This window comes from Aythya fuligula, chromosome 2, assembly GCF_009819795.1.
Source record: "Aythya fuligula isolate bAytFul2 chromosome 2, bAytFul2.pri, whole genome shotgun sequence".
Classification (NCBI taxonomy): Eukaryota; Metazoa; Chordata; class Aves; order Anseriformes; family Anatidae; genus Aythya; species Aythya fuligula.
In genome coordinates this window covers 10,673,894-10,694,699 of record NC_045560.1, presented here as the reverse complement: position 1 = coordinate 10,694,699, position 20,806 = coordinate 10,673,894, and the positions used below count along the sequence as shown (strand labels likewise).

At 34.6% G+C, this 20,806-nt stretch overlaps 1 protein-coding gene across 1 annotated transcript in view; it reads left to right on the top strand.

Annotated features, from left to right (window-relative positions):
• Positions 1 to 20,806, top strand: part of VIPR2 (vasoactive intestinal peptide receptor 2) — a 60,797-nt gene that overhangs the window by 12,245 nt on the left and 27,746 nt on the right. The window contains exons 3-4 of the mRNA XM_032182276.1: positions 3,846 to 3,953; positions 7,503 to 7,600. Coding sequence (XP_032038167.1) covers positions 3,846 to 3,953; positions 7,503 to 7,600 — 206 coding nt within the window. The remainder of the gene's footprint in view (positions 1 to 3,845; positions 3,954 to 7,502; positions 7,601 to 20,806) is intronic.

The following is a 20,806-nucleotide window of genomic DNA, read 5'->3' as shown; positions in this document are numbered from 1 at the left end:
GCATAAATCGAGACCTAATGTTCTTGGAATTCTGATGACGGCCACTCAGGTTTCACTTTCATGATTGCTGATGAATTTGAATGTAGGGTGGGTTTTTTTTGTTGTTTGTTTTTTTTTTTTTGTTTGTTTGTTTTGTTTTGTTTTGTTTTCAGAAATACATCTTTTGTGTTATTTCATCTATTTGATTTAAGGAGTATGAAAGTGTCATTCTTTTCTCTGGGGTATATACCTGTAAAGTCCTAGGATACTGCGGAAAAACTGGGGTAAAAAGTATATTCCCTGGAAATTGTTTGTGACTTGTAATATTTTGAACATCAAAAACTTGTATATCATTTTACTTTCTTCAAGGTAGCTTCAAGATCTGTTGCAAATTTTATTGATGATTTTGGTTGGAATAGGACTTGGACTTCCATATTTCTATATGATATTTTATGTAAGTGAGCTTGAATAAGAATTGGGGCGCAGGGCAGATACTAATGGAGCTCTGAAGTCCACATTGTTCAGCTGCCTTTTTAGCAAAGCCTTAATCCAGTCCATTTAGTTGCATGGCATCAATTTGTAAAGGCTTCTGAACAGTTTGCAGGTTGCTGTATCAAATTCACCATCTTACAGAGTATGTGTTAAATAGAAGAGAAAATTTGTGAAAGTCATCAGCTTTTATGGCCAGCATGAACACTTCATGACTCATCTCAGCTCTCACTTGTTACTGAAAATGGGGATGAACTAAAAAGGTCTGAAGTCGCACAAGACGCTAATTATTCTTGTGTACTCCAGGATTTGTTTATGCTGGCTCAAGCAGTGCATCCATCCAAGCCAAACGAGTTTCATTTTGCCACTATAGTTCTGAGTGCTGGCAGATGAAGAAAATAGTTTCTTTGTCTTTCTGATTACTTCTATGTGATGTTGTCGACGTTATTTCTGGCTTAAAATCAATTGGAAAGGAAGCATGACCTGAATTGGCTAGGGTTAGCATTCTTTTACTTTGCATAAGCCCTGGTGTTACATCATAGAGAGTATGACTTAATTTTAAACTCAGAAAGCACCTAAGCATGTTTAAGTCCCATTGACTTCAATGAGTATCAGGATGACTTGCTCAGATTTAAAGTTCGTATTTTAAATTACATACAGATGGCCAAGTCAGCATGGCCTCAGAGCCATGTGTTAGTGTACTACTAACACTAAAATAAATAAATAAATAAATAAATAAATAAATAAATAAATAAATAAAAGCCTACATGTGCCAGAGGGAGTGTAAGGTAAAACTCGTGAGCCAATTCTTAATGAAATGTGTGAATGAACTGTAGGGGCAGATACACTAAAAAGCACACATGCTTTTTGCTTATGAAGAGAAAAAGAAGGTGATTATGGAGTTCAAAGAATCAGGTTGCACTGTCAGTCAGTTGTTAAAAACGCTCATTCAAGAGGTAAGAGTGAGTGAGTGAGTTGTCCACAGGAACAGGAACTTCTCAGCAGACTTTGGAATACAGATGGAATACTCTTACAGTTCCTAGTCCTAAGTCTTTACCCTAAGGTAAGGTTAAAAGAAGTCAGATATATTGGTCTAGGAGTCCAGAGTTACTAAAGGAACCAAAGCAATTAGTCCATTTTGAAGAAACTGGAAAACTTAACAAACCAAGGTTAGACACAAAGAATTAAACAGACAAGGGATCAGTTAGAACAAAAGAAACCCAAACATCAATGAAAACAATCTGTAGCAAGGGAAATCCTAGTTAGATGCATGGCAAAATTCTTCACAGAGTAGTCAAACACTGGGCTGGGTTACCCAGACAGGTTGTGGTATCTCCATCTTTGGAGATTTTTGACACTTAACTGGAAACACCACTGACTAATCTGATACAAGTTTAAAGTTGACCCAGTTTCATATTGACCTTGACTAAAGGTCAATTATTCCGTGATTCAATGAGTTATACCTTAGGTTCCACTAATTATATTCACTGAATGCAATGTCTGCATTTAGTGAAGTAAATCTGAATGTTCAATGTGCTGACAAATGGAAAAACTGCTTTTGTGTACGGGCCCAAAAGTCCAGGTGGCAGTATAAGTCATAGTGTTTGGTTAATAAGTTGAGAATAATCATATGGAAATTTGTGTCCTGAAATTCTTGTTCAGTAACTTTCCACACCTTGAAAAGGAGGTGTGATATTGAGCCGGGAGCCTCAAGTGGTTTTGTTCACCAGCTATAAGTAATGTGGGAAGAACAGTGCAAAAGTGTCAGTTGTGTGAAACACGGCCAGTGGGAACTGCATGACTGTGGAAGGCCTTTCTCAAATATTGAGATGCCTTTTGACAACCACAGCCTAATTTAGTAGAGCATACTATTAATCTTCTACTACTACTTCTTCTTTTAATAATGAAGAATGAGGATAACCCAAACTCCTTTTTTTCTAAGCTGTGAAGAGTTTTCTTGATCTTTTAACTGTAAGGAAGAAGCAAAGTTTAGTGGACCTGCCCAAGCGATGTTTACTCACAGATTGACTTAGAAAATAACCCCATCTCCTGGAGCTCACTTCATAAATATTCATGCATAATACGCAGAGACACAGAAGGACCTGGCCTAAGCAATTGTCATTGCTTGGATCTTCTGGTCTTACTAACATGGGTATATGGGATGTTGAGAAAAGTTTTGCTATTTCTGAGGTTGCATCAGAACAAGTATTCCTCCTGTTGTCTAACAAGGATGAGGATTGTTTCTTGACCTCTTTCCACCTCCTATAATTAACAGAAGCCTCCTATCAGGACAGTTTTCCCAATCTAATAAAACATAAAATAAAGTCATGGAGAGGAAGAGGTGGAGAGAGTGAAAGAGCGTGTACTTCCATGAAGAAAACAGTGGGCATGTCTGGCCAGTTGAATATACTTCAGGACCAGACCTACTCTAAGGACAGTAGATGAATCTGTATGCTCAGCTCCATATACTACTGGAGGGCATCCTGGCTGCTCAGTGCCATCCTGCAGCCTACTGCATAAGCAAAAACACGTAGTAAAGCTGCCTACAAGTAGTCTGTAGCAGTGAGGCAATACAGAAGATGGCAGGTGGCATAACTGAGAAACACTTCTTCCCCCTCCTCTTACCTGCCCATCAGCTGCCACTAACAACACTTAGTCAATAATGCTATTAGACTATGACAAGTATTTATGCATTATAAAAGAGAGAAATAGCATCTTCTTTATTACAAATTGCATAAAAGGTGACAGTGGCAGGATGTAGGGGAGGACCTAACTTAGAAAGGAAACTTACCTGTGTTTCTGGACCCTCAGCTGAAATAAATATACAAAAGCATTCTTTGATTCTCTGTTACTTAGTTTTGGAGAGATGATTTTGTGAGTCCATACACATTGTTCCAAGAATTCTCCAGTAATGATGTAGTCATGATGTCTGTGTTGCTGAGTTCAACAAATTACTTAAATATTTCTTTGTGATTATCAGTTTGTGTGTTAATGCAAATTAAAAAGTTCATTAAACAGTGATTAAGAGAGTCTCAAAACTTTGGATTGCCTGTAAACTATTAATACTCAGAAGTTGCTTGTTACATTTTTTTATTGTATCTTAGCATTATGCCATCAAAATGACATAGTTTTGATGAGACATTTTGCAAACAAGTATATTAACTGACTTAAAAGAAGCTGGTTAATCAACAGACTTATGATTCCCTTAAAAATTTCATAGAAAATATTATCTTTGCCTATTTCTTTAAATAGTCTAAACTTTCTTGAACTACTTATCCAAAGCTTCTACCAAGTCTTACCTTTTTACAGGATATATACAGTAGGGTGGTTAGAACCAAACTGAGCTTTCATGTCTGTTATCAATGTTTTTGTTACAGGATGTGTTGGAGTTTGGGATAACATCACTTGTTGGCGTCCTGCAAAGATTGGAGAGACTGTCACTGTCCCTTGCCCAAAAGTATTTAGTTTTTTTTCTGGAAAACCAGGTATTTCATTTTAAGGTTTATTTTTGCTGTGCTCTTTAGTATTTGATAAAATAATATGTTTTAAATGTTTACTTGCAATCGGTTTTATTTTTGTAAAGAGCTGTTCATGATACATTGTGAAAAGACCAATTTGTCTTTGTGGTCCATATGGTATTCTCTGAGGTGCTAAACATACTTTCTGATACTGCTCATCCAGGCTGAAGACATCGTTTGCTTTTTCTGACCTGTTTATGTTAATTGTTAATGCAGCCAAGCCTGGCAGACCTCTTTAACAGTTGCCAATGGGTCACATATAGGTTGTTCCTTTTGTGCTTTTTATATTCCTTTTATACTGCTTTTTAGTGAAACTTGAAAGGAGCTTCCCAATTGTCTCATCAGATTGCTGAGACCTGTTTTAAGTCCACTGTCTTCTGCACAATCTTGTTGATATATCATGTGATATTACAGTTTAATTTTGCACTTTGCCTTGTCAGTGGGGTTTTAAAAATAGATCATGGAATCTTAGCTTTTCACATATGTATCTCAAAATGCAGCAGTAAAATTCTTATCCTTGTTGCCCAGGTGAGAAATCTTTGTCATGAGGAACTACGCAAAACTTACCACAGTGATTTAATTATGATTAATCTTCTAAATCTGTCTGTGGAGACCTTTTCTAAAAATAAAACTTTGTGCAGAAATACTATCTTGGGATATGAGTAAAATACCTTTATTCTGAAAACTGCTGATTAAGTCTTTTTCCAGTAAAAAGCAGACAAATAAAGCAATTTACAGATGAGCAAAGGTTTTCATTCCTGGAGCTGGTGAATCTTGATTAGTTTATCACGGATAGTCTAAACAGTTTATAAAGGAGCGAGTATGTGTAATCTTGACAAAATCTTGTGAAATCTATAAAAGCATTCAAATTACTCAGTAGAAAATACTGTGTTGGCATAAGACAAGGCAAACTAATAAATATCAAACATTCTTAATGTGAATTAAATCACACTACTTCTCTTTGCCAAAAGCTAGAACATGCTTACTCTCTATGTAAAGTTTAGACTTTTGATATTTAACAACTCTTAGTATCTTGTATTACAATAACATTTTCTTTTTCTTATCTAAACTCTTCACAATGTTTTAAACTCTATCTCACTTGGGCATCAGGACAAAAAGGTCATTTCCTTTTTATCATTTGCCATAATTTTTCTTATACACAGCTTTTTTTTCATAGCCACCTGTTTACTGCTCGCTTGTGGAACTAATAGGGTGATTTTTTTAGAGGTGCCTGTTCAATTAAGAGGTCTTTTAAAATCTTGTAATTCTGTAATTTCAGAGAAGGAAGACAGCAAACATCTTGCATGGGTGATTCAATTATGGCCTAATTAAGTATCTCAGCACCTTTATAATTTGTTTATGTTCCACAATATATTGTTTATTTAATTTGTATACAGAACATTGCAACTTAACTTGAATCTTATGACAGGAAATTATCAAAATATCTATAAATGAGAAATCTAAATCTTTTTATTTATCTAGACTACTGAGATGTATTTTTTTTTCCTGGGAGGAAATTTAAATTCTTCTACAAAAAATATCTGGAGTACTTTATTATTCACAGAATTCTTCCAAGTTACGTGTAGACTTTTTTAATACCATCATTTCTTTAAATGATTTCTTATTTTAAACTGGGAATTTTAAAAAAATAGTTGTCATCTCATCTTCACAGCTCTTGGAGAACTGGCTCTTAATTTCTTCTGTGATGATCAGAATTATAGTTTAAGCATACCACGCAATTCTCTACTGAACATTTAATGACTTCACCTTAAATGACTGTTTGCTATAAAAGCAGTCATATTATTCTATAGTGCTTCTGTATTACATACCAATGTACATATATGAATATCAGGTAGTTATTCAGTGAAGTTTCATATTAAAATGTATGTGTCAAGTAACATCATAGGTTTTAAGTTTGGTTGTTATCTGAAATATTAATTGCATAGAAAGATGGTACAGAAATACCCAATGCCTTCCATAGAACTTGGCCTAACTGTTTAAGTTAGATGGCCTTAAAATACTTACAGAAGAAAATACTATAGCATATTGCATACATAGTCTTTTTCTTGCAAAAATAGCTTTGACATAGTTTGTAGTTCTGTTAACATGTTCCTCTGCCTGATCAGAGAATCTTCATGTACTTTTAAAATGAAAACTCTTCAGAATGTATAAATAGGTTACATTTTCTTTAAAAAATGTAATGTCTATGCCAAACTGCAGAAGTGGTTCTGTAGTTTGAGAAGATACTGTGGGTTGAGGTCAAGGTCTAGTTACAAGCTAGAGAGATTTTGTAGTTTGTTGGTCAACCCTTTGGTAGGATATTTACAACTTTCAGCTGAAGACTTTATACAAAGAAGAAATTCCAGTAACCAATGAGCAAGATAAAAATCACAAAGGTTTTAGTTTGGAGTGTATATAAACACATTTAGTTATTTTTGGACAAAGCTGATCTGTGACACGTAAAATTGTTTCTGGGTGATGGAAAACAGACTTCTCCATATCAGTTAAAGACCAGTAGTAACCTCCAAACCATAGCAATATGTTGTTATAAATTCAAGCATCATAGATATAAAAATTTCTCTAGGAAAGGTGAAGGGAAGTAGCTCAAGATTTAACATTGTAAGGATGTTATAATAATTTTAATGACTGTCCTTTACTTTGACATCAGACCCTTCAGTTTTCTATTTAAGCTGTTCCATACTATATACACATTAGTACATATTTGTTAGAGTAAGGAGTAGTATCATGGGTTGTCCCAATTTCATTTGAGTGACTTTACAGGGGAAAAAAGTCAACTTCTCAGTTCCAATCAAAAGCTTAGTTTGAAATAAACTGTTCAAAATTACTTTCTAACTATACTTACACATTTCCTGTACCTTCCATAACTACATTGTTTCAATGTTTGGTTCAAAGGATGAGATTCAAGATATGTATTTATTTCATTGTTCTTCAACATATCACCAAATTTGGCATTTAGAATGCATTACCAACCCTACCAAAATTTGCTGTAGCAGTAATTTTTCACCTTAATATTTAAGAGCTTTAATAACTCATAAGTTCATTTGTTACTGCCTTCTCAAGAAAGCTTAAATAGGAGTTCAGAACAATTATCACTTAAATTTCTTTTCTATCAGATTACCTTATCTACAAATTAGCCCTTCTATAGAGTGAGCTGAAAGCCTTCATTCAGTATACTTTAGACAAAATAAATTTCAGAGTTTTGCAGATGTCATAGAAATAGCTATTATACCAGAGCAGAAGCCTGCAATCACAGCTTGGAATTGCTTTTGTTTTTCTTCAGTGCAAAGGCAACTCAGAACAACATTAAAAGCCAAAGTAAAATTAATGAAGAGTACATGAGAGGAAATGGCTGAGTATGCAGGGGAGCTAGGAAATAGAGCATGTTAGCTCTATTCTGTTATTTACAGAAGATGGCAATGTTAGATTGATTAACAGTTCATCAATGAGCAGACTTTTGAGTCCTCCTGATTTAAACTCTCAAATTTTGCTTTACAGGAAATATTAGCAAAAATTGTACGAGTAATGGATGGTCAGATATTTTTCCTGACATCTTCAGTACTTGTGGATATAATGACTATGAGGATGAGTATAAGGTAGGAAAAACATTCTTTCCATTCATTTAGATGCTGGTGTTCAAAAGAAACATGGTCTGCTTCCAAATAACTCACATTTTGTTCTATCAGAATTAATGGAATTCTGTAGATGTTTTTGGTAACATCAATTGCCATATGCTTGGATTTCAAAGACAAAGACAAAAACAGAAATGTGGAACTCATTGACCTCTTGAAACTCAAGACTATAAACAGGTATTAATTTCAGTAACACCTTTGTCTGTAACACCATGGGTCTGTATTTCTGATACTGCAGTGTTACTGGGCTTGTGAACAGTGTATATAAAGTAATAATCTGTTGATAATATATGTACCACTTGATCACTTGTGTGTGTTTAAGTTATCAGATTTACATTGGACTTCAAATTGCATTACTGAATAGAAATGGTTCAAAAAGCTATTGAGATATCTTAAATATAGCAAAAATGGAAACCTTAATTTGTTCAATTTGTAAAACTATTCCTTGTTTTCTGTTGTTGAGGGTAGTGCTTTTTCCATGACATCTTACCTACTTTCTATCAGTTTGTCTGCTGAGACTAGCAGTGCAAGATTTTGTTTACAGGCATGAGCTCACAGAGTCAGTAGAACTTTTGTTATCATGAACAGATGAAGTCATCTCATGAATACTTTGCTGGTTGTTTTTTCCTGAATTGTAGTATGTGTGGAACAACTCTAGCAGACCTCTTCCAGCTGTTTTACAGAGGTGTGCTGGTTTCTAGCTAAGATATGCAGTTTTTGTCATCTCTTTCTGTATTTAAAAGCCCTTCCAGCACTATAGTTGAAAACAGGTAATAAAGAAAATAGAATATGTTGCTTTACTGTCCTTTCTGTAGACACATTCCAAAACATCAGTGTCATCTGATTGCTCATAACACACACGTAACTGCTAAAACTGCTGTTTTAAAACACTATAATCATCTGAAACATTGTCATATGGTGGCAAAATTGGTCAAGACATAAAAAAATTAAATTAACAAATGATATTATTTCAAGTAGTAAGATTTACTTAATTAGCAGAAGAAGGAAGTAGTATGAATTGAAAAACAGTTTTTGTTTTACGTATTTGTTGGTAATTTGAAGTAGTAATTTGAAATGCAAGTACTGAAAATTTGAATGAAAATTGAAATGCAGGTAATTTGAAATGACTGTACTTGCAGGAATTAACCTAGAGAAACTGGAAATAGGAAGTAGTAGTGACATTTGAATAAGCCTGATAAAGAGCAAATAATAAACCAACAAGGAAGAAAAAAAGAAGAAATATGGAAAGCAGGTACAGAAAAAAAAACATTAGCAACAGCACAATGGACAGAATATCCTAGACATCTACCATAGATACTATATGACACGAGCGCATAGCATGTTGCAGGGATGGAAAGTGGAAAATGCATTTCAAGCAACATGGCCTGAGGGTCTTTGTCCTCTTTTTTCACCTACCAGTGTCATTGCTCTGAGAATATTCTTTGCCTGACTATCATAAGCTGGTTATTTTGGTGAGACATGGCAATAACTCTTTTTCAACCTCAATTTGACAAGTCAAAAATAAATATTTATACAATGGTGCTGGCTTGCCACAGGGCAGGTTGTTCCTGTGCAAATACTATATTTTAATGCAAATATGCAACTGTCATAGGGCTGTTTGGTTGGCTTTGGTAGCTAAAGAAAGGATGAAATTATCAGAATATAATCTGAAAAGGGAAATAGGAAAGCATATGTTTAAATCCATCTCTTTGTGGGAGGAAATATAAATAATGATAGTATCTTTCAGTAGATTTCAGAGATTTCAGGAGGCATTCAAATGCCAACTGTTAACACAGAAAGGAGATATTTTCTTCTATTTGAATCTTAGAGCTCAGTGGTAGCACCTCAAAACAAAATGTTTTTCCTCAACATTAGTCATCATATTTCATTTGCATTTGACCTAGAATTTCAACAAAAAGAGTTAAAAATTAAATCCTAAGTCTTCAGGTACAAAATACTTTGGACACAAAAATTTCATGTGACAATATGCTTTGCAGGCAATGTATGAGGTTACTCTCAGAGTTACAGTAACTAAGGCCATAATATTTTAGGAAAGGTGACAAAATACTTTTCTTATTGTTTTATTTAATTATTGTATTTAATTGTCTTAAATTTTCTTTTGTATGCTTTCTCTGAAGAAAATGTTTGGAGAGGAGATAGAAACTCTCTTTGCAGGTTGCTGCCTGTAACTTCACTGCTGAATGAATTTCCATTAGATATCCAATTAAGTATTTATTCTGGTCTTTTACATATTTTAACTACTTATTCTCTATTTTTATGGTCTTTTAGGATACGGACTTATATCTCTAACTTCAAAATATATATGTATATTTCTATAAATATGTGTATTATGTGTATAAATATGTGTAAATATAAGTATGTATATTTCCATACATATTTTATATTTATTTAAATATATGTGCATGTATGCACACACACATGTATATGTATCTCCAGATATGCACCTGTTTCAAGCAATTTTGAATATTATGGAAGAGGTTGAGAGAAAGACATTGGCGAACAAATATTGAAGAGGTGATTAATTCATAGGTACCAAATTTTTAGACTGAAAGTGCACTGAAATGAGAAAGTTTAAATAAGATACTGAAAGCAGGTCACCCATTATTTCTCTGCCAAGGTCACCGATACTGTTCAGGATATGAAAAATATCACTGTTTCCACAGTTTTCATTGATTTTACTCAGAGTTAAAGCATTCAATTTTTATTCTATGTCAAATGGTATTTTAGCAGATTCTATAAAAAGAAAATATTTGCATAACATTTTGAAATTAACAATAAGTTGCTGATGCAGAATCCTTAAATAGAATGTTTTATTTGATATTAGATCTTAGTTTAGTAGTCTTCAGTGCTTGTCTGTATTTATAGACTACTTTGGCAAGTGTGACTGAACAATTGTTGTCATCACATAAGACTGTGTATTTAAACCTTTATTATATACTTCCAATCTCGTTCCTATAAGAAAATTAAATGCTGCTAACCTTCAAGATCATGTTTTAGCTTCATCCCAGTCGTTCAAATAAGTATCTTCTTTTTTTCCTTGTGTATTTCTGTTGAGCTCGTGGCACCACAATGGCAAAATGAGTGAATTGATTTGACCATGCTAGAAAAATATGTCAAGGTGTGTTAACCCAACCTAAGTCTTGTTGCAACCTTTTTTTTTCATGTGAACATATTTTGACATCTTTTATCTAGACTCATGAGTATTAGCTGTCCTCATAGGGTATTAGACTCTCTGCATTACTAACACAAGGCAAGATGCATGGTGAATGTAAAGGACTGAAATATGTACACTTTATTTAAAGTACTGAGTGGGTCAGTCAATACAGTTTATCTAATTTTAGTCTAAATTGGCCCAAGGTTTATTAAATCACACACCATACAATAAATATAAGTCACAGGCTATGTGATTTGAATACTTGGGTCATATGAAGAGAAAGATCCTCAGTGCTATTACACATGAGGATACTGTTGCTGCTTGTGTATAAGTGGAAGCATTGTTGCTGAAAGAAATGTCCTCCTGTTTGGCAAGTTGCCTGAAGCAACCGCTCTTAGGCTGCTGTCATAATATCCTAGGTGTGTTCCTCGAGGTACACAACCTAAGACAGTTGGAGTCATGGCAGTGAGGTCAGGTTTGTCTGACTTGGACAAACTCTGTCTTGAATTTCTGTAGCTACCTTTAGAAAACAGATCAATTACTACTATCCATGAAGTGCATCATTGCCCTAGATCATTTGTCCCAAATCTAAATTGAATGCTTCCCTTTCAAGAAAATGTAATGCAGGTTGCTGTCTACCAATGCTGTTTTGTGTGCTTGTGAGTCATGCTATTGTTATTTACATTACATTCAGCAGTTTTCATTACTTTTTCATAAGATGCAATTAAGAGATCAGTATACCTTAAAATAAATACAAAATCTTCTTCCACTGGCTTCAAGTGAGAAGGACCGGGCTTGAATATAATCTGATATTCTCTTCTGTGGGAGTGCAGTGGAAATTTAATTTATTAATTGCAGATTGCCCACAGACTCTGCGAAATGTCTGTACATACTGAGAATGTTCACATTCACCGGTACACATATACTGGTATATATTTACACAGGAAAGTAATGAGGTTTTTATGTTGTTAAAATTGTCATCTCTCCTTTATTATTTGAACTTTGAATAAGATGATATTCTTATTAAACAGCTAAAATTAATCTCTATTTTTAATAGGTACTTTAAGCATTGCTGGTCTCTTCTTTTCTTGGATGATATTTAGGCTTAAAGTGAACTGAAGGAGAACCATGTTGAAAAAGGGATATCATTAATTTGTTATATAAAGATGGTTAAATACTGAGGAATACAAATTTTATTAGATATATTTTTAGTAAATTCTGTTCCATGCCATGTCAACTAAAAATGTGTGCCTAATAATAAATAAGCAAATTGTACATAACATATCATCCATTTCTTTATTTCAGTATATATTTTTACTCTCATATTAAGTGCTACAAGTGTTTAGAAATGGCTACTGTGTTGTTGAAGTTAATTTTACAAAAGGAAGGAACTTTTTTTTCTTTTTTGTAATATTCATATTTACATTTGCTGGTTTCAGTATTTCTAATGCACTGAACTAATTTATGAGGCCCAAATAATTTTATATTGATTGTGCAGTTTAAGGTTTTCTGATACATTCTTCCAATATCAACATTTGAATATTGTGGAATGTACTCTGACACCTATATTATAAAAACGTGAGAGCTCATATTTTAATATAATTGCAAAAATCACATTTGTGAATACTAGACTGTTACGTACAGTATTACAGGAATACACTGGACCCCAGAATAAATAAAATAGCATCATCTGTGATTATAATGATCATACTTCAGTAGTGATATTTTAGTAGTTATATATATTAGTAGTTATATTTTTTGATGAAATAAATAGGGAGGTTTGTGTTCATCTTTTATGTCAATGGTAATATCTGGTCAATAGTGAAACTCCTTTGGACAAAGAATCCACTCCTATACCTCACTTCTTTCGACACGTTTTTAGCACAGAATTACCCTCTCACCCCTAGAGGTCCTTCCAAACCAAGGCTGACGTGGAAAGATCCCCTGGGTAACTGTAACCTTTACTAGGAACTTTCTGCACTGTCTGTTCTATAAGCAAAGAGTATTTCTGTCTCCTAAACTTAATAAAAATAACATGAAACTAACTTTGAAGGATGCATTAGCAGAAAAAGTTGTCCATTTTTTGTCCAAAAGTAAACAAAACAAGAGTGCGTAAGAACAAATCTTACCAAAAATGTATGGCAAGTTACACAAATTACACAAATTTATAATAAAACAAGTTATTTTTGTGTGTAGTGTTTTCATATACTTGTAAAATCTATTAAAATTAGTTAGCCACAAAAAAAAAAAAAAGTCTAAACTTCTTAGTATTAGGTCTTTATTGTCTAGAAAATAGTTAGACATAATGTAAATGTTTCCATACAATTGTGAAAATCATAAGCTACTGTTTTTTGTAGTGCCTAACCACCAACTGAGTTGGTTTACTGGTTGTAATTTGAGTATTTTCCTCAAAACACAAAAAGTAAATTGTTGAATTTCAGTTTTGGAATCAGTATTGCTCAAATAACCATGTGAATATTTTGCAAGGCCACCTATTCTTAATCACATTACAAAAATGCCATTTTTGTTACACATGCAGAAATTTTCATGTCATTTCAATTTCATAATTGTCATTTCAATTCCGTGCTTTAATTTTTAATTGTCATTTCAATGCGTGCTTTAAATCAGTTTATGATTTGAATGGAGTTACAAATTCTGAAGGGGGGTTGATATTTTCTCTTTGTTAATATCTTTCAAAAATATATATATAATTTAGTTTTAAATTCTGGTTTGGTCAGTCTATACTCATTTTACTCATTTTACTTCTGTCAGTCTAATTTTTTTAATTAAGCCTAGAGGTTAAGCTGAAGTTTAACTATGGCAGACTATGTTTGACACAAAATAGTGAATAAGGAATAAAATATGCCCAGATTACATGAAAGAGATTAATTTTCCCTTGTTATCAGATTTTGTATTATTTTGTCTATTTGTTTTGGAGTAATACAATATGAAGAGTCTGTTTCTAAATTGTACAATGTAAAATATAGAGTAGTGACAAATATTTGATAGTTATATCTAGGTCAGGATTTTTCTAAAGTAATTTATTTTTCTGTATTTTGACTGCCATGACACAATGTGGGTTTTCATCTTTTTTTTTTTTTTTAATATTTATTAAATACATAATTTCAGAACATCATTTCCTTTTTTCCTTTTTTTCTGAGTCTGTAAGAGTTACATAGGTCTTACAGGCATAGTAAGATATTTTGTTTACTCTCATACAGAAAATTTAAGGAGTAGGATTACATCCATTCTCATATTGAACCTGGTAAAGTAATGCTAATCAGCTAAATATTTTACTTGTTTCTGCAAATCTTAACACACAAATTCAAATAATTATAAATTTTGAAATAACAGATTCAAGATCTATTTGCATTAACTTAGCTTTGTAATAGTTTGAGAAGCAAGGCTATCTTTTGATCAGTAGAAAATCATATAATACTTGACCAGTAAAATGACCTGAAAGAAGGAATGTGCTCATTCACCACATTTTCAAGTGTAGAATAGATTTACCTAAAAATCTGTGCATTGTGTGCACAATGTGTATGATAAAATCATTTCTATTGTGTAATTGTTCTTTATTTGCTTGTACTTAGTTTGAACAAAATGGCCATGGTCAGTGTTATGGTAATGTGAAAGTACTCTTGGCTGATTAGCTGTCTGCTCCTTCAATGTTGACTTATACCTCCATGTAGCTATTTCGTATTTGTTCATTTGGCAGGTGGATGGCCAGCAGATAGATTCAGTCCTACTGGCACTGAAAGCTAAACTAAAAGTACACAGGATTCTTGTTTTAGTTTTAGTCAGACTTTTTGTTGTAGGGGTCATGTGTGTGTACAGAAAGCCAGAAACGTTATTTTAAATAATGTATGTTTTTTTCTTCTGCAGGAAGACATCCTCTTCCTACTGGGTAGAAGTGACAGGAGTCATTTTACATCCAAGCTGCCTGACAGTTACTGTCAAGCTGAGTATGTAGCTAGAGGTTAAATTAGAGGCACTATTACATTAGTGTGGCTGGATATCTGATGTTTTGTTAGAAAGTTCATGTGGGGTTTCATCCTTTCTTCATTTAATAATTCTGAACTCAGATACAAGTAAGATAAGTTCAATTTCAAAAGATTTGGTCAAAGGATTTTCTCTGAAATATATTCAGATTTTTCAAGACAGTACAAAAGTAACTTCTATCAGAGAAATTCTGATAGAAGAATTAAACAAGTCCAGCTTTGTCTTTGGGCATGTTTCAATCAACCAAACACTATTTAGATGGGATAGAAGGAAAAAATCCTTTACCACGAGAGTGGTGAAACACAGGAACAGGCTGCCCAGAGAAGTTGTGGATGAACCATCGTGGGAAGTGTTCAAAGTCAGGTTGGACTGGGTGTTGAGAAACCTGTTCTAGTGAAAGCTATCTGTGCCCATGGAAGGGGAGTTGGACTTGGTGATTTTTAAGGTCCCCTCCAACCATTCTAAGACTCTTTGATTCTGCGATTCAAACCAGAACTACTTTCTTTACACCAAATTAAAAACCCTCTCTTATTATAGTCTAATGGCTGAAAAATATTTAAAGTAACATTTTCAGTTCTGTATTCTCAAAACCTGTCATGTAAGTTTGTTCATAGACTGCAAAGACTTTTGTAAGTTTATGCAGCTGAATGCAATTTATATACATACATGTACATCCACAGTTAGTGTTATTATACAATAATCCAGCTCCCAGCTTGAATTATGTGGTTTTACAATGTCTTCAAAATCTGACAAGATGAAGGACCTTTCAATTTTCAAATCCTATGAATACAGTGAATATAACTGATATAGTTCCATCTGCTTCAATAGGTGACTTGTAGTGTATAAATGGAGGGTGTGAGGAGAATGTTAATGTAATGGCTCAGATGTTTCTTACTATAGAATCACCCACCAAATTTCATAGAATCATTTACTTTGGAAAAGACCTCTAAGATCATCCAGTCCAGCTGTTAACCTAGCACTGCCAAGTCTACCACTGAACCATGTCCCTAAGCACCAGATATACATGTCTTTTGAATACCTCCAGGGATTGTGTCTCAACTGGGCAACCTGTCCCAGTGGCTCACAACTCTTTCAGTGCAGAATATTTCCTCGTATCCAATCTAAACCTCCCTTGGCACAACTCAAGGCCATTTCTTCTAGTCCTATCACTTGTTCCCTGGGAGAAGAGTCCAATCCCACCCCACTACAACCTCCTTTGAGGTAGCTATAGAGGGCAATAAGGTCTCCTCTGAGCCTCCTTTCTCTAGGCTAAACAACTCCAGTTCCCTCATCTGCCCCTTGTAAGACTTATTCTCTAGACCCTTCGTTAGCTTCCTTGCCTTTCTTTGGACACGCTCCAGCACCTCGATGTCCTTTGTGTAATGAGGGGTGCAAAACTGAGCAGAGTATTCACGGTGTGGCCTCACCAGAGCTGAGTACAGGGGGACAAACTCTTCCTGAGTGATGCTGCTGGCCACACCATTTCTGATACAAACTAGTATGCTGTGGGCCTTCTTGGCCACCTGAGCACACTGCTGGCTATTGACCAATACCCCCAGGTTCTTCGATGCAGCTTTCCAGACACTCTGTCCCAGTCTGCAGCGTTGCATGGGGTTGTTGTGCCCCAAGTACAGGATCCAGCACTTAGCCTTGTTGAACCTCATACAGTTGGCCTTGGCCCATTGATCCTTTTGTAGAGGCTTCTTGCCCTCAAGTAGATCAGCACTCCCACGTAACTTGGTTTCATCTGCAAACCTATCCCTATCTTCCAGTTCAGAGGGCTGAATTGTTCAGAGAACAACTGGTCTTACTACTAAAGTCTGAGGCAAAGAAGGCATTAAGTAGCTCAGCCTTTTCCCCATCTCTCATCACTGTGTTTCCCCCCACATCCAGTAATTGATTGAGATTCTCCTTAGTCCTCCTTTTCTCATTTATGTATTTATAAAAATGTGTTTTTTTATTGTCCTTAGCAGCAGAAGTCAGATTGAGTTTAAGCTTGGGCTTTGGTGCTTCTAATTTTCTCCCTGCACAGCCTGATGACCTCTTTGTAGTCCTCCTGAGTAGTCCTCTCCTTCTTCCACATTTCATAAATATTTTTTTTTTCTTCCCAAGCTCTAGCCAAAGATCTCTGTTCAGCCAGGCTGTTCTTCCCTTCTGGCTCATCTTTCAGCACATGGGGACAGCGTGCTCCTGTGCTGTTAGGAGTTCATCCTTTAAGAGTGTCCAGCTTTCCTGGACTCCTCTGCCCTTCAGGAGTGCCTCCCAAGGTATTCTCCTTCCCCCCTCCCAATTTTCCAAGAAATTTCTAAGGACTGAGATCACCTCGGTAACAAGTTGATAATAGCTGAGCCAGGAGAGAACTGGAGTAAAGGACATGGGAATCCCGTTTTTCCTTCAGGGGTTTTCTTGACCATTCACCATTTTCTTTAGCAGATTATTTACTACTGATTTTGGAAATTCACTATATAAACAACAGTAATGTCAGAAATGCTGTTAGACAAATTTGTGTTGAATTCTGAGACAGCCTGTAAATCCGTTTAAACTGCTCTCATTCTCTTTCAGTGTTCGTGAACAATCTTGATAGGAATATCCTTCATTTTTTTCTTACTATATTATTGCTATTGCCCATTCATTTAATGCCTTTGCAAAATTGCAGCAGCCAAAGTTGGGTAACGTGGCAACATGATAGATCATAGTCTGGACCAGCCAGCTGAAAGCAGACCTGAAAGGAACAATTTGTCCATTTAACCAAGAGCACCCAGGGGTTATGAATTAGATATCAACTCTCCAGGAAATTATGGAAATATTACTATGGACAGCTCAGTCAAGAACTCCATACAGTGGAGTTTACTTCATTGGTAAAAACAGCAGATAGTATTTTATTCCTAAGGTATGGAGGCCATGAGGCAAAAAATACCTTTCAATGACATTATTCTCTCACTATCTACCTATTTAAGTTTAGATTCACAGCTCAGGAAATAGAGGGCACAAGTCAGAAAGGCAAGTTATATGGTGAGTTAATAAGAGGCAACATAGCTCTAAGACATTGATTGTAAGATAAAAAATGTGTTAGAGAAGGGATTTTAACTTTTGTTTAAGTTTTTATCAAAACTTTTATTTGCACAAATGTAACATAGGGATGCTATTAAGAAGGAACCAATTTGAAATGGACATCCTGTTTGTTTGGTTTTTTTTTGACATGCTCTAAAATCATTCTGCAGTATTGTCTTCTGCAAGATGCATTTTAAGAGAAAAGGACAGGATATGTTGAACAAAAATAACATCTGAAGATTATAATATCTAGAATTGGGATGTGTTCATGTCCTCTGTGTGAAGAACTTTGCTCATTGTAGATCTGTTGCTAATGACAAGTCCTTTCACCGATGTCTTACTCTGAATAAATGTAAATAGTAACAGAAGAAAGGAATTAAAAAGATGGAGTCTCAAACTCTGGCTATGCTTTCATCAGTTAAACTTTGGTTTTGAACTAAGTTGAATTGAAGAACATTGTCTGATTAAATCAGGTTTACTTGAACTACCTTAGCATCTAACTGATTTATAAAATATACATAACATATGTGCATATACAGCTTTATATACATATTAAAGGTCTTATATATTGTAAGAATGGTGCAACAGAATATAAAAACCCATAATTTTTATATATTTCTATTTCAAAAGATTGTTTATTTAAAGCACACCTTAATCAGTAGCTACTAACACCTGATCTGTAGGTAAATTTCATTTTAAAAAATGTCTCCTCTCTTACTTCTCTGTACTATCTCTGTACCAAACACTACTGTTTTCTCTTTCATTATTTTTCAGTAACTTTGAGACACATGCTCTTGTGTTACATGCTGGTATTGCTATAGGATTGTGTGTAGTTACCAACAATAATAATATTGGTAACATAAGGACACATCACAAAACTGATATTTCTGAATAGTAAACAAAAAAAAATACACACTTTTATGTGACTAAGATTTAAAACTGACAAACTTTGTCTGACTACATCGTACAATGTACACACCTGCATTTATTCCAGACAGCCCGTGCCTGTCAAAATAGACCAAGTCTTTGGAGCCTGGATGCAAATCTTCTCCTCCTAATTGCTTTGAATCATCATGAGCACAGTGAAGAACATGAATCATAGCATAGAAGAGTTTGTTCTCCTCCACTGACTCCCTGTCTCTCAGGAGAGAGAATGACTAGTTCTGTTGAGCTGCCTACCCTTTAGAAGGATTAGATATCATCATTATATGGATTAAGCTAAAGGAGACCTACATTATTCATTTCACCTAGCCACTGGTAGTTACTTGAAATTTTTTTAAAGAATATATTAGGGTTGTTGCTTTCATGATATTATTACTGAGAAAACGTATCTGAAATTCTGTGGGAGTTGAACCTCAGTTGCAAAAACTTCCAAACAGAAGAAAAACAAATGCTAAACTTCAAATGTTTGCCTTTAAAACAAGATAGGGAAAAAAATAAAAAATATATCTATATGTATATAAAGGAAAAAAAATCTTAAATAAAGAGCCAAAGTTGTGTAATACTTTTACTGCCTGACGGAAGGCCAACAAAGTCAGTGGAGAAACTCCTGAGATAGTCATATTGACTAAATGTAGACATCTATCATCTGCATCTGCTCTAGTCTTTCTAGGTTCCCTTTGTACTTAATGAAGAAGTAGGTGTTTTTACTTCACTATCCCTCTAAATTATTTTAGATGTCTCTTGTAGGACAAGATGAATAACACTGCTGCTTCTATTCCTAGGTTATAATGAGAAAATTGGTACCTAGTTCAGATGAACTAACCTTTGCAAAATTCAGCAGCTTAAGTGCATCTGTTGCATTCAACAGATGTAACAGTAACAGATGCATTAGTGCATCTGTTATTTCACTGTACTATCCAGCACTTTATTCTAACTTATTTTGAGGAAGTAAACAGAAACTGTACATTCCTGGGCATGGAAAATATTTACAGGGAAGTGAAATTGCTTTTCCTAAGATCGATTTTATAGGGATCTCCAAAAAATTATGCCATAAAAAAAAAATCTTATATGAATTGCATAAAGCAGATAAATGTCAGTGCTTTTACTCAGTGTAATGGAATCCCTTGTGATTCCAAGAACAGGGAAAGGAAAAGATATATTGAGTTCAAGTTGTTCTTGACATGGAGTAATTCAGAACATATAAGCAGAATTGAGGGTTTCCCATGGGAACAGTGGTCTGCCTACAATTTCCCAATAATGAGTTCTGGTCCAGAATCATTCCTATAAACTTCTTGGTGCATGCCATCTAAGGAATGGAGTGACCTTGTGTCATTCCTGTCTGTAAATCAGTTGATTCTGTGTTCTTTATTTATGTAAGTATACAAGGTTCTGTGTCTAGGGTGGCAATGAAGAGAAGAAATGAATGTAGGAGCAGTGCAAGTCATTCTGAAGTGAAGATGGGCAAAGATATGGAAAAAGTGAGCAAAGGCACTGCAGACTAAACATAGATATAAATGTGATATACTTGGCACCAAACAATTTACATATTTCCCAAGCAAATACTTCCAAGCCAAGACAAAAATTAAGGAGAATATACTATCTCTCTCTAGATCTGGTATGCTTAGGCCTTTTAAAATATTATTAACATCATAAAAATGCAATACACAGATGAGAATTAGATGATAACACAAGTGGTGTCTGTTTTGCAAGCAATGGGCTTGTTGAATAGCAAATATCAGGTCTTGTGCTGGAACAAGTTTCTTGTGTCTTTCAGTCTTGTCCATATCTGCACAGTCAACCACATTGAATTCTTTCCAGTCATTTACATAAGCTTACTTACCATGTATTTTAAAAACTGGAAGGCTGAAATCCAACTTGCAAATCAGAATTCCTAAAGTTCGATATTTATTTGAGATGTAGCTGACTAATCACTAGTGTGTGGAAACAGGGCTTAATGTGTTTGCCTAAACATCTGGCATCATTTTATGCACCACTTACAT